The 15,443-nt window shown below is 33.0% G+C and overlaps 1 protein-coding gene across 2 annotated transcripts; it reads left to right on the top strand.

The window, feature by feature from the left end:
• The first annotated feature begins 2,064 nt into the window (after positions 1 to 2,064).
• Positions 2,065 to 15,443, top strand: LOC111508706 (uncharacterized). 2 transcript variants are annotated; one of them, XM_023164300.2, is made up of 7 exons: positions 2,065 to 2,198; positions 5,206 to 5,523; positions 6,429 to 6,717; positions 9,495 to 9,743; positions 9,803 to 9,965; positions 12,015 to 12,212; positions 13,313 to 15,443. In XM_023164300.2, exons 1-7 carry the CDS (start codon positions 2,172 to 2,174, stop codon positions 13,338 to 13,340), a joined length of 1,272 nt encoding a protein of 423 aa, XP_023020068.2. In that variant the 5' UTR covers positions 2,065 to 2,171; the 3' UTR covers positions 13,341 to 15,443. The 2 variants fall into 2 exon arrangements, with proteins under 2 accessions (XP_023020068.2, XP_023020066.2); XM_023164298.2 differs by having other exon boundaries at positions 12,000 to 12,212.

The raw sequence follows: 15,443 nt of genomic DNA, 5'->3' as shown, positions 1-15,443 counted from the left end.
CATAGAACATCCAGAACAGAATTATATCGCAGTATTGCCGTTCTGTGAAAAAAACGACTCTCTTTAGGACATTGCTACCTAAAATAAAATTTACATCAAATGAAAAATTTTAAGAATTGGAACATCATTTGACATTATGAAAAACTTAGCTAGCCGAAATATGGATTTTTATTAGCTGGGATGATAAATTTAGCTAGTTTTTTCACGAAAGTGGGAATGCTTTCTTGAAACATTCGCACCTCTATGATTTGTTACACGCAGAACGAGAAACAGATACATGGAACGAATGGGTTCAAGCTGGGGTCCTATTATTGAATCATTCACAGTTTTGTGTACTTATACGTAGTTCTATACGTCGTTCTATAGTTCTATATGTCTATACGTAGTTATATAATTCACTGGCATTTTATACATATCAATAACACAAAATCAAATGACAGGTGCCCTACACTTGAATATGTAGTTCTGTGAATCGGTTGAGCCCATCGACATAACCTTTGTCAGTGAGAATGTTTCAATAATATCAGTTTCTATGGAATCGTTCGCTGTAGCGTTACTTGCTCATATGCTGCGAACAAATGATTCTATCGTTTTTCGAGAAATAATCGAATCGTATATTCACGAATATGTAAGAATTCTTCGCTGTGACGTCACCTACGCGAACGTAGTGAATGACGAATAGAACAAGAATACCTGCCCTGACATTGAGATCTATGCGGTTAATGTGTATGAATCATCCGCGAATGATCGTAGACACAAGAATACAGAATTCAAGAAATCGTTTGTACGAACAATTCTAAGAACTAAAATAAATTAACTACGTTACGCCTTTCAAAATGCAATCCACTATTTCTTTCTCTAAGGGTACTGCCAGGGATGACTGAGAAAATCAAACCATAATACTGTCCGGCTGAAGCCTGTAAATTAAGCCCGGTCACCCATTCGTTCTCTTGGTAATTACTTGATATTCACTTAGAACCAATCTCAGCCTGAATCTCGGGGCAGTGGAAAATCAATTTTGCTTTGAGGCCTGAATCATTGGCATCGTTGACCATTTACAAATACGAACAACTAACTTAATCGCATGAGTTATTTCATAAATTTTGTGAATATCATCATCTAGATGCGACATCTATTAGATATATCAAAACTATGTCAAACGGTGAAACAAAATCAAAGTTTTATCAGCTGTCTTTCACAAATGACTATGATTTCGTAGGCACCAACGTTTGCAAAAATATTTTATTTTACCTATTCATCAGATTCTCACGTCTGATCTCAGAACCGACTCCTTCATTCAGCGAAGAGTTCTCGAATTGATCCATCTATTGGTCCATTCGACACGTTAGCGTTTTTCTATTCAATTTGAGACATTGGCTTTATTGTTGAACAGACTAGTGCCTTCATCGGTAGAAATTTCTTTTATTGCCTTTTATAATACCAAATACTCAAATAATGAATTATAGATACGAAAACAAATGAGAACCTATAACAGGTTCACTTTACGGAAGCACTCACTGATAGTTCCGAGTGGCAGCTTGCTTGAATACAGCCAGTGTAGTTAGTGAGTGAAATAACCGAACCACAGCATAAGGTATGCTGTGACCGAACGGTCCTCTATATTGATTTTTAAAAGTTCTACAAACAAGTTAATACATTTTCAACTTTATTATGTTACTGCTTCTGAAATATTCAAATTTTAGCGCCGAATAATAATTTTGATAAGTTATAAACAAAAAACATATTTAAACATCCAAAGTTATCTGATAAATCATTGAAATTATACGACCCTTGTGTATGACCGTATTTATATTTCTCATTATGCATTATTATGCACTTCATGCACTCATTAACATGATATTGATATGTTGGTTGCACAAAGGAGAGTCATCCAAAGTGGACATATTGATTTTTTGAATAAAACATTTTCTTGAAATATATATATTCCACTTTTGTGAAATATTTCACTTCAAAACTGAATGCAATTTTCATGTTTTCATGAGTCCTAAGAGGATTTTTTTGCCTGTGTATTTTATAATCACTCGTCGTTTTGACAATAGTATGACGTCGCGACGACTTGCGCCCTGCGCCCTTAAACCACCTAAAGGTGAAAGGTGAAACGCAATTGTAAAGAAATATTTTTTAGTGTAATGTTATAGTGAGGAATATGAATGAAGCCGAATCATTTCAATATTCAGGTATTATTGAAAATTTAAATTCAGTATAGTAAATGCACGCTTTACTTTTAACAGCCTCTACTCTATAAATTCATTATTTTATTGTTTTCATAATCTTAGAACGAAAATCATAATTTATACAACCACTGCATTAGCTCGATAATTAATATTATTATCTTCATTTTGAAAAGTGTTTTACTGCAAAATAGTTATGGAAAACCAAAATTGAAGGTGTCAGTTTTGTAATTTCACTATATCCAATACACCGTTTAAATCGTATTTATCTGGTAGCAAACAGATAATGTTGAAACGTCTGAGTGCTTTTCAGAATCAGCCATCAAGTAGTCTACCTCAAGGCTCGATTCTAGGGCTTACTTTATTTTTCTTATATATAAATGACATAGTTCTTAAATTACAAGAGCCACGATCACACTCTTTGCTAATACTTCCTCATTATAGTAATATTGTTCTTCATGAGGCCATTTCCAAATACATTAACAAAAAAGCAAAGAATGTCATTAAAGCCAACATACTTGGTAACGCGTAGTCATATACAAGTTTAAGGATTATACAATAAACTTGAGTAAGAAGCTTACCTCAGGTCTTTACTTCATTCGACTATTTCCAATCAACAAGAGCAAGTATTATTATGAAGAAGTATTATTCATCTTTTGTTACTCCTATTTCGATAATACTCTTATTCCAGAAAGAAATATTAAACTCCCTACATAGGGACTTGATCATATTCATTGAAATTGAACTGTTTGATCAAGATGAACAATATATTCAGAAACACTGTTGCTACTCGTTGATAATAAGGCATATTACCTATATAGTTCAGTGAAGTGAATTTCAATGTTTTTGTTTTCTATTTACTGTCTCTACTGATATATCCATGCTATATGTGATTAATTATTTTTCAATGATTCAGGCAATTCATTAAACGATAACACATTGCTATTTCAACAATTTTGAGAAACCTAGTAAAACACTAATTGGTATGAAATTTTTGATCTACTCACAATATTATTTTGGTATACAGAATCAATCAAATCTGGTGAACACGGTGGCTAAGGCATGATAAAGAAGTTTTTTTTTTCGTATTGCTTCTCGCAAGAGCGCATAACTTCTAAATACTCCTTATACGACCATGTGGCAAGAACTCCTGATGCACTACGCCGGGGTTATCGAAAGGAACAGTAAGCAAAACATTGCCATTATTTGATCGAACTTGGCGTGTTTTTTTTTTGGTCTTGGCTCTCCTGAGCTCTTCCATTAGGACGATTGGACTTTGTATTCGATGTCATAACCATATACCCATGATTCGTTACCAGTTCTTTTAAGAAAATCTGAATCGCCGGTAACTTCATTCAACAATTCTTGAGCGATGCTCATGCGACGTTTTTTTGATTCAAATATCAGCAATTTTGGAACGAACTTGGCTGTCACACGCTTCGTGCCCAAAATTTACAAAAAATAGGTGGTTCCACTTATATCTCAATTGATGCGTTTACGCAGTTCTTTTTATTAAGTACTTTCTTGGTTATTCACATTTTGTCTTCAATCGTGGACCGCCAGCCGGTACTGATGATGCCCAATGGGCTGAAACAGCTGTCTACCGGTGTCTCTTAAATTGAAATCAATATGGGAGTGATCAGAATGGTACTTATTTATTTATCTCTTGATTTTCATGGAATAATTTTCCAGCAGCTTGACTGCATTAACCTTTCTTGATTAAATAGGAGTTATAAAGCTTCAAATCCTTTTTGTGACTTATATTATATATATATATATATATATATATATATATATATATATATATATATATATATATATATATATAACAGAATAATTAGTGACTGGATTAACTATAAATCGGTTCAATTCGTGAGGTTGCAGTCAATAGCTGGGCTGTTGTTACAAAGAAAACTCTTTGTTATATGTCAAGCTTTCGGTATATTTCACATCTTCGTCAGGACAACTACAATAATAAGATTATATATCTTGTAAAAAATATATAAATATGGAGAACTTACTAACGTGAGAATGAAATATAAAAAGGTTCAAAAACAGATAGAAAAACATTAAATAATGACAGTTGATAAAAATTTTTGACTGACAATGTCAAGTGGGAAAATGCTGAATGATACTCCAATCACTAGATTTTTTATTTTCTTTATCATATTTCAGAAGGTACGTGTAAATTTTGCTAAGACTATCAATATCAGTTCGTTTATTCATTGAATGTTCTTCGTTGTTAATATGTATCATTTCCAAAAATATTCTTTTAGTTGTATTGGTTTCTCTATCTAAAATATTTGGATTTTCAAAATTCATTTTATGATCCTCCGAATTAACATGTTAATTTTAGATAGAGAAACCAATACAACTAAAAGAATATTTTTGGAAATGATACATATTAACAACGAAGAACATTCAATGAATAAACGAACTGATATTGATAGTCTTAGCAAAATTTACACGTACCTACTGAAATATGATAAAGAAAATAAAAGATCTGGTAATTCGAGTATCATTCAGAATGTTCCCACTTGACATTGTCAGCCAAAAATTTTTATCATCTGTCATTATTTAATGTTTTTCTATCTGTTTTTGAATCTTTTTATATTTTATTCTCACGTTAGTGAGTTCTCCATATTTATATATTTTTTACAAGATATATAATCTTATTATTGTAGTTGTCCTGACGAAGGTGTGAAATATACCAAAAGCTTGACATATAACAAAGAGTTTTCTTTGTAACAACAGCCCAGCTATTGACTGCAACCTCACGAATTGTTTGTTTTTCCAACACATCATATTCTACCATCCGTGAAAACCTACATTGTAATATATATATATATATATATATATATATATATATATATATATATATATATATATATATATATATATATATATATATATATATATATATATATAAGTTAGTTGCATCATTCAAAAAAAATATATCATTCAAATAGTATTATTTGTATTTTTTTCTATTAAAATACTTATGTACTTTCAGGTAATCCTTCTGTTTGTGTTATCTCTGATACCATGGCCAGGACCGACAGTTTTCAAGATATCCTGCCCCAGAGATAATGCCCGGGTAGTAAGAAAAATAGTTCAAACTAAATGGTTACCTGTACTAGACAAATTCAAACTTAGCTTACCATTAGAATGCCCTTTTCATCCGATGAGGGACATTTTTGGGCCCCAACAAGCTGCTAAAAAGCAGCATAGACCTTCTCAATGGACTTGTGGACTTTGTGGAAAATCATTTTTTGAAGAGAAATATTTGGATATGCATTTCGACAATCGACACAAGGGATATATAAATATGGTAATAATTAAAAATACCAACAACTGGATTCTTTGGGATAGATGTAAGAACATAGGCTTTCACAGCCATTGTCGACAGGAACTTGAACTACCACGCGTTTTGTCTGCTACTGCGGCAGACTGACGACTGACTGGAGAGCTCTGTGTTTATGTATTTATAACTTAAGAGGGAGGTGGGGGTGATAGTGGGGATGGCGGTGGTGGTGGGGTGCGCATGTGAATGCTCATTTCTAGTTGATATGCTGCTGGTGGGATGTCAATCAGTGTTGTATTCTATACCATTTCTGAGCTTTTTAAGTACTGGAAACCATGTTCTGTTGACCAGTGTACCTACTGTTGGGATGTTCATAGATCTATAAGAATACCAACAATTTTAACAGAAGGTATACAGGTAAACACAACGCTCGTATCCAGTACTCAAGAAGGCCAGAAATTGACTAGAATACATCTCCAGTCAACATCCCACCAACATTTTGGTGATGTTTTTGATTTTCTCCTCTTTCTACACTTTTCGGCAGGACTTGATTATTTTCACTGTATTTGTATCTTTCAAATTGATATAAATTGTGATAAATATATAAGGTTACAAATGTAAGTTAGAAATTTACTATTTCAATAAATATATGTAACATAGTTACATCACATTTCCTGATGATGCCATTCAGTTAAGGGAACGTGAGTCGACAATAGTGTTAATACAGTTCTGGTGATTAGATGATTTTTTCTTTAGATGCGGTTGACATTGGAGTGAATCCATTTGCCACAGATTTTTGTAATAGTAGGTGATTACATATCATTTCACTGTCTCATTATATTGATTTATTGGAATCAAAGTTCAACTTCAATAAGGTTGAATTTATTTTACAAGGCTAACGTAAGGTTCTATTTTTGTGATCTTCATTTTAGGCTGAAGACGCTGTGTGCCTTGCAGACTACTGTGACATCATGCGATGTGATGTACTGATGACCCAGGATTTGAAAACCGTCTTACCTGAACACGAAAATACTGACATTGAAATATGGCGAGAAGCTTCTTCTTATTCTAAAGCTTTAGCTACCTCGGGGCCAAGAGATGTAGCCAAATATACACTGAGAAGTGGAAATTACCCTCACTTGCAAAAAACATCGAAAACCAATGGAAAACTGAAAAAACATTGCCAAAAAAAGGATGCACCAGATACATCAAAGAGTAGTGGTAAGAAAAAATTCCTTCTGAATTAAAAAAAAACTGGAAATTTCAGTCTAAAGTGAAAAATAAATAAGTTTCCTTTTTTGAAGTTCCCATCTTCTATGATACTGAACAAGTGATTATTTTTTAAATTCAAATATTAATTTTAATGAAACTACAGCAAGCGCCAAACGTGATGGCGAGCCCGCGCACACTCATTTTCAATGTAACCTCCACTACAGCTCTTGCAATATATACAAATTCTCTGTACAGAGGTGTATATTATTACTTGTTCTCCAATGCTGTTGACGTTTGGCATTGTGTGAATAATTTGTGTTGTCTCTGAAAAAAATGCCATCGCCTAACAAAAAAACAGTCACCAAGAGTGTATCAGTATATAACATTTTAATGAACTGTACTACTATAACACTAAATAAAATATACAAAGAAGTCATGGTCCATTTGCTACCCTAATTAAAACTAATTATAGGTACGACACTGACCGGCAAGATGCTTCTCGTAATCCAATAGTAATTTAGTTGGGAGAGTCGTCTATACCTGCGCGACAGCTCGCCATCACGTTTAGCGCTTGCTTTTTTTATACATATATTCATAATGTGACTAGATTGAATATGGATCCAAAAGGTTGGATAAAAAACAATTTTTTATTGAAAATATGCACTTTTTTTAAACACATCACATTTTAATGTCACATAAAAGTATATTATAATTGGCAATTCTAGACGAATGATATTATTGAATATGCGTTTCCCTTCAAAATGGAAGAATTGAATACCATGGCATCATATTGGATGGATACTCCAAATGGGATACTTCAGGATTTGTGGAATACCGAAAAAATGGAGAACAAAGAAGTATCATTGCACATCATAGTGCTACATCGACTACGTCAGTTTGAAAAATTTCGAGAAGAAATGAATTTAGGCCTTATAATATTAGAAAAATCCACCATAATAAGATAAGACAATATTCTGTAGATGGCTACTCAGAAAACATCGTCTGGATAATGAAATCTGTAATGAAATTCCATGGCATTATGAGAGTGAATTCATTATCACCGGCCATCAAGAAAACTCCTTTCTACATAGAGCTACAAATTCCCAAGAGAGATTTGGAGTTAATGTTTGGCTTGATGTGCTAGACACCAAGATTAAAGGTTCTACTTTTTTGAGACAACTTTGACGGAAGTATTGTATTTGTAATTCTTATCGGAGACTATAGTTGAGATGTTCGAAGATTTGCCTCTGAATATTCTGAGAAAATAATATCAGTATTTCCAATACGACTATGGTAGGACGATGGAAATAAAAACATTGGTCCTATCAAATGGCCATCACGTTTACCTGACCTGACCCTTCTTTGGGGTTCCAATAAAGACAAGGTATTCAGCTCAACTTTTGGCAATATTGACGAATTGAAAAAAACAATAAAAAAAGCTTAAATTATGGAAAACTGCCATGAAAATACTATTGCAAGGGCAAATATGTGTTTGAGGAACGACGGACGGCAACTTGGAAATTTGATAGGATATCGTAAACAACATAGATGATTAGTAGTATTTTGAGTTTTTTTCTTATTGTTACTTGGTATATTACATGTTCTTCTGATATGTGTATGTATAACATTGAGTTCTAGACTCAAAAAATATTGTTCACTACTTTTTTGAGATACACGGTCATATAGTGATGATGAGAAAAACGTCGGGAAATACAAATATTTATTTCAGTTCGGACTTTCATTGTCGCTAATATAATATAAATTGATTTGAAATCCCTGAAAAAAAATTAGAAGGATTAACCGAAAATAACAATTTTATTAAACAAAACTGTAATCACAAAGGAATAACATACAAGCAACAACCAAAAAAATAATAGAAATATTGATAAAAGCTGAAAATTAAAAATATTATTAACAAAAAATAAACTACTTATCACCCAAAGATGATTGTGGATACTAACAATCGAAAACGTCATGACATAACTTAGTTTGGAATCTTTTAATTTTTATTTTTTGTTAATAATATTTTTCAATTTTCAGCTTTTATTATTATTTAAATTTTTTATTTTTTTGGTTGTTGCTTGTATGTTATTTCTTTGTAATTACAGTTTTTGTTTAGACAATGGAAGTCCGAACTGATGAAATACACCACGAAACATTGTTAACCACCTTTAAACAAATACAAATATTGTAATACATATCTATCTGAATGTGTTATTACAGTGGCTACAAAAATTGATGAAAAAACTAGAGGTCCGTATTAAAAAACAAATTGATCTTGAAATCAAACGAACGAAATGTCGCTCTACAAATTGTTTTATGTCAGATTATAATAAATATAAAATAGTATTGGAGGTCCCTCTGCCTTTTTTTTATTGCATTTGAAATGAAAGCGATAATTCTAGTTTTTGGCGAATATTTCAAAAACAGCCATCGATGTTTTCAATCAGAGAAGAGATTTTTTTAGTTCCATTGGCAACTTTTGTCCAATTTGACTGACCTTGTAGGTCTTACCGTTTTCGAGATACTAATAGTGGGACCACCTAAAAAAAGGCATATGCAAGGATATTTTATCTAATTGATACTAAAATACTCTATCAATTAAGCTAGAGACATGATTCAAAACCACTGTTCTTACGATGCATTCCAAGTTACTTGTCCCAATGACAAATAATTATTCCCTGTTGAAAAAATGTAGGTTTCACCAGTACTTTGACCCGCATTGTATTATTCTATCAATAAATATTTTCAAAAATTCATCAAATAATAACCAAAATAATATTCAGGTGAAGGAGAACCTGATGACGACAAATCCCAAAACACATCTAAAAATGTTTGTCAGAACGACTTAGTAGATTCAGCTTTACCATCTCCTGACAACCGACAACAACGAATAGCAGAACTGCATAAGCTGAAGGCTAATTGCAAGCCTGAGGAACTCCAAAAAATCAAAACGAAATGCGAAGTGTTAGTAAGAGACTGTATTGCCGGATTGCTGATACAACTGTCCGTGAAAGATTTCAAAGAAGTCGAAGGTTGGAAATGAAATGTTAAAGTGCTCTATACTTTCCATTGTTTCGTGTTTGTATTTCAGATGAACTGAATAGAGCTGTCTGTTGGTACCTTACTTGTGACAGATATTGGGAAGACTCGCAAGCTGACATCAGAAGTTTTCCATGGGGTCTTGTATGTATGATTATAATGGTTATGTCACTGGGAATATGCCTTTGCTATTATATAATATGGGTGCTATTTGAGTGAGTATTGAAAACAGACATTTTTACTAATTTCTATATCACGTAAATCAATGATACCAAAAACCTTTCAAACTGTTTTCAGATCAATTCAATCTGTAACATACCATTTGACGACTGGCATCTATCCATAAGATAACTGAAATTGGTTACAACACTTTTCTTTGACCCCTCAAAAGCTTTTGAAAAACTATTTCGAATTTTTCAACTATAGGAAAGGCGCCGTTTTTACGTCCACAAGAAGTAACATTGGGGCTTTCACATGGGTCTGATCTCTGTTATTTCTCAACCAAATAAGCGACTTGCGCCAGAGTTTAGAGTGTCTCTAATGCCTAGGTGACATAAAATAGATTTATCTCTCATGTAAAATACACATTTCATGATATCGACAAAATAAACTTTCTCCAAGTCTGTAGCATTCTCCGGGAGAAGGAAAAAATATTAAGAACAGATAGTTGTTGGTTCATAGATAGATTGAAAACACCTTCAGGTTCTAGTGCAGGTGTTTTCAGTTGCAGACCCAGGACAGATATATTAACTTGCCTAGGAACCTATGCAACTGTATTTCAAGCGGAAACTTATGCTATTGAATCGTAAGCGGAGAGATTGGAAGAATTCAACCTCATACACAAGTCAATAAAAATATTCTCGGACAGTCAAGCGGCGTTGGAAGCTGTTGGCTACTACCAAGCAACGTCTAAATTGTTAGCAAATTGTCAAAAATGACTCTCTTCGATATGAAAACTCAACAGATTGTCTCTGGTCTGGTATCCTGGCCATACTGTCCTGAAAGGCAACGAGGCTGCTGCCCCCCTTGCAAAGGAGGGTGCTGCAAGCAGCTTCATCGGACCAGAACCTGTCATTGGCATCGCTTTAGGCTTTGCCAAACATTGAACACCTGGATGGCAAGATTTATGGACTTCTGGCAGAATCTTCCAGGATTGGCTCACTCCAAGGCGTTTATTCATCCTTTGAAGCTTCATACCAAACAGTTGTTGGACTACAGTAGGGTTGAACTACGATGTCAAACAGGCCTGCTTCTCACAGGTCACTTTCATCTGAATCATCATATGCAGAGACTCGGACTTTCGGAAGACAGTGTGTGTCGCATCTGTTTGGAAAATGATGAAACAGCAGAGCACATACTTTGTGTCTGCCCCGCTGGGGACAGAATCAGGTTTTCAAAGTTTGGCAGAGCCACACTCTTACCATCTGACCTGAAAGACCACTCACCATGCAAACTAATCCGCTTCGTTAAGAAGCTGGGTTTATTTGGTCGAGTGTGAATAGGTGTGAGCCACAATAAACCTTTGCGGGTTGCGGCGGAGGGTCGAATAAACCCACTCACTTTACTTTGACATGGTTTACTTATTTAACACGTCAGTTCTTCAAAAAAATAAACTTGAGTCTTATTCTTTATTACACATTAACATTTTTTGAAAATATTAAAAAATTATAGGTTGAAAGGGATATATTTTTAGGACAGGTTAATTTTTGGGAAAGGGAGGTTTCAGCTTTCCAATTCTCCATCTTTATACAAAAAATATGGGAATCTTCCAAGGAAGAAAGGAATTAATTTCAAAATGAAATCGGTACAAAGATGTGTATTTTCATGCAAAGAAGTTACTTTCAGACACAAATCAGAAGATATAAAGCCCTCTCGGAACAACTACTTTAATATAAACATTGAATCACACGAAAGAAAAATACTTTGGAAACAACTAGTTTCATATGAACATTGGAGTATACTAAAAATACTTTTCCCTATCCAGTTCGTACTGAATTACTCACAGGATTGATACAGAATATAGTATGACAGAGGTAAAATTTCACTTACATGGGACACTGTCATCCTCAATGGCGGACATCGATGATTCGGGATAAGATACTTGCCTTATTGCCTCTTCAGCACCAATCTGGGTAACATTAAATATACTACATTTTGTAGCAATCTTGTGAATGATATCTTATTCAGTTCAATATATGCATATTCCAGATTGTAATTATTTGTTAGCAACATATTCTAACCCCTAGAAGTAAAAATGTTTTCAGTACGGATGATGTCAGCGTGACGAGCACCAGCATAACAGACAGATCTACCCCGTCTCCTGCACATGCTCTCCGACATGATCTGTCAGCAGTCGATGGAAATCAAATATATAGCGAGGATTATTTTTTGGCGCAAGATAAAGAAAATGAATATATTTATGTTACGTATCCTCCAGATTTAAAGAGGAGACTGTTAGAAAGGTTTGTTTTAGTAGTATTCTTTCCATTCTATTTTCATCAACTTGAAACCTAATTCCTCAATCAGAAAGTATAAACCGAGCAGTCAACTTGGTAAGAGAAAAAAAATCGAAATTGGAAAAGGTTGCAGTAAGTGTTTAATGACTGGTTCATAAAGCAAACACTTGATTTTATTTTAGGAAAGTTGGCACAATGTAAATCTGTTGAAGCATTTTTACACTATACTCAAGTGGTTACTGAACTTTTACTTCAAGAAAGTTGTCACACTTTAAATCAATATAAGCATTCACATACCACACTTGAGTATTGCATATGAACTTTCCCATTTATTTACATTGTGACAAGTGAAAGTATTTGGTTTATGAAGGAGTTATAAGCAAAAAAAATCTGATACCATTCAAGCTAACCCAATAATTTACCATATACTTCAATTATTATTACCAGTTATCAATAAATAACAGAGTTATTTATATTTATTATTATAACTGCAGATATTGATCGTTTTCTCTTCTCCACTGGAAAATTGATAGCAACTTCATAGGTTGCAAACAACTAGTAATAATTGAATTAAATAGCAAATCGTTTGGTAAAGTATAATGCAGATTTTTTTGCTTATAACACGTTCAAAAAGCAAATACTTTCACTTTAAGCGAGCTGTCACAACATAAATCAATGGGAATGTTCATGCACTACTTAACTATGGTGCATATTTTCATATTACCGAGTTATCAAAGCTTGGCAAGACCGCATTTGTAAGCGAAACGTCTATATACCGTCTCTAGAGATGCCATCAGGTCACGATCTTCAAGGCCCGTTAATGTTTTTTTTGTCAATTGTTGAATTTCAAGCTATATTTGAAACACAATCAAAAACAACTCACAATACACATAAATTGTTTGTGTTGAAATCACAATAAATTACTGAAAGGATTTTATATTTCATCATCAAACATATGAACTCTGTATGTTCATAAATATATAAGTTTTTTATAATATATATTTTATCAATTGGTTTATGCCCACCCTAAACAAGTAAGAATGTTTGGAAAGTAGCTGAAATAGATTAGTTATTTTTGTCGATATAATTAAAGTTTATTTTTCTAGCTGCTACAATCGAACTACCCGCTTGTGAGAATAGAGAAAAACCAATAGTTAGAAGACTATTTTTCACTAGAATTTCCTGTCGAATTTCATACCGAATTTTTCATATTCGTAGTAGAGTAGGCTCAATGTTAGTAAAAAACTCAGTTTTGCCAAATTTTTTACATAGACCAACTAGGTAACAGGGTCAAAAGTGAGATGAAATACCTTTTTTAATGTTGAAATTTTTCATTTGCAAAAAATAAAATTCATTAATAGACGAAGAAGAGATTTTTCTTTAGTTGCTAATACATGTTTGTTGAATACCATAATAACAGTTATGGAAAATATTAATTTCTATAATTGTATTTTTCTGATAATACGTCTGATCATTTCACTTCTGAACCTACAATAACTTTTAGCAAATATTGATAATTTATGCTACTACTTTTGTAGGATTTGAAATGATAGACTACATTTTGCTCATTAGAATAAGTGCTGATTTTTTATTATTTCATAGGCAGTTGTTTTACAAACGCGAGTCTAGATTTTTAATTGTAATTAAAAAATCAGTGCTTTGGAAATTTGATATTTGGTTATTTAGAAAATAATTGTAGTGCACGTTTTAAATTTGGGCTCATAAAAATTCAACCAAAAGTTGTAGACAGTTTGTAACAAAAAGCTTGGACCAGAATTTTGAACTGAATGTGAATATATTGTTATTAATCGACGAGAATCCTTGTATCTAGCATGTATTTGAAAGGAGTTTCATCTTTTGAGGGTTGTCGTTCTTTCTTTTCCAGGTCAAATTCATGAATCAAAATATGGTCTTGGCACAGTACACTAATGAATGATTATTCTGAAAACTCAACAATTTTAAATATATGAAAAGATAAATGGAAATTTCTATGTTTTCTAACACTTTTATTTGTAACTAACGTTACTGCAGTTTCGTTCTATATGGACATTCTCAAACTTATACAATGATTCATTACATTCGCCAATATATACCATTCAGGTACTTGATTGAGTACCTGAATTTACAGTTCACAATGCGGATGTGCCAATTCAAAAATCGGAGAGTAAATGAAATCGATTTGATCATTTAACAGGTTGCACCCGCAATGTTTATGCACATGAATTTCCAAGGATTCTAAATAATTGAATTTGCAACCCTTCCTTGCATAGTGCAGAATTTCCGTATCGTTCAGATTCGGAAACTTGTGGTTGCATGCCAGGGACTGGTTTGAAAAAGTGGAATCATTTTTTCCTAGTCTGAAGGACCTTTCATGTTCAGCATACCGTTTTTGGAAATTTCGTCCGCATTGTCCCACATAAACACATATTACAGTATTACCGGACACTTGAGCTAATAAACTCCAGATTTTTCCAACTTGTCGACCTTATCTTTGGCATTGAAAAGGAAATGAGATAACCTGACATGTGGTCTGAATGCTACTTCCACATTGTTTTTTCTGAAGAAACCTGCGATTATTTCTCTTCTTTTTCCAAAATATGTTAGCGTTACCCATTTCTTGATTTCTGGTTTTTTGACCTGAGGATATATTAATCTTAATCTGTAAGTGAAATTCACTAATTCACTACATAGAAAGTTTCATTTCTCTTTTCATTATGATCTCCTACCACGTAGTAACGGCTACATCCATTAATTTATTTTTAAATATATGTTGCAAGGAGTTAAAAATATTTCACCAAAATTTTGAGATGAGTACTAAAAACAGTTCTCAGTTTTGAATTCACCGAGATAATTTAGTACCTTTAAATTTCATTTGCCATTAGAGTAGTAGTTTTCTTTGAGAGTAGAAATACTTTTTTAAATGTTTAGTATTAGATATAGTTTTAGGTGAGCCAAAATCTTTATTGTTATAGCAAAGTCCATTCTTTTCAGGGACTCAATTGTCGATTCAAACAATTTACATCAAAACGAATAATCAAACATTTTGTATTATAACTGATTGAGAATTGAGGTCCTGAATAATTAAAACAGTAGTTAATATGTAGCGCTAATACATATGCTGACCATCAGTCTTGAAGTAAACATCTCACTTCCACAATGGAATTTTTTTGAACCCAATTATTTATTGTTTTTGTAATTGTTAACATTGAGATCCATTCCATTAAAAAATATAACTGA

This window comes from Leptinotarsa decemlineata, unplaced genomic scaffold (genome assembly GCF_025532065.1).
Source record: "Leptinotarsa decemlineata unplaced genomic scaffold, Ldec_3_MD MMD2_tig00000008_RagTag_RagTag, whole genome shotgun sequence".
In the NCBI taxonomy this organism is placed as follows: Eukaryota; Metazoa; Arthropoda; class Insecta; order Coleoptera; family Chrysomelidae; genus Leptinotarsa; species Leptinotarsa decemlineata.
Note: the sequence above shows the minus strand (reverse complement) of the source record. Positions and strands in the feature narration are given on the sequence as shown.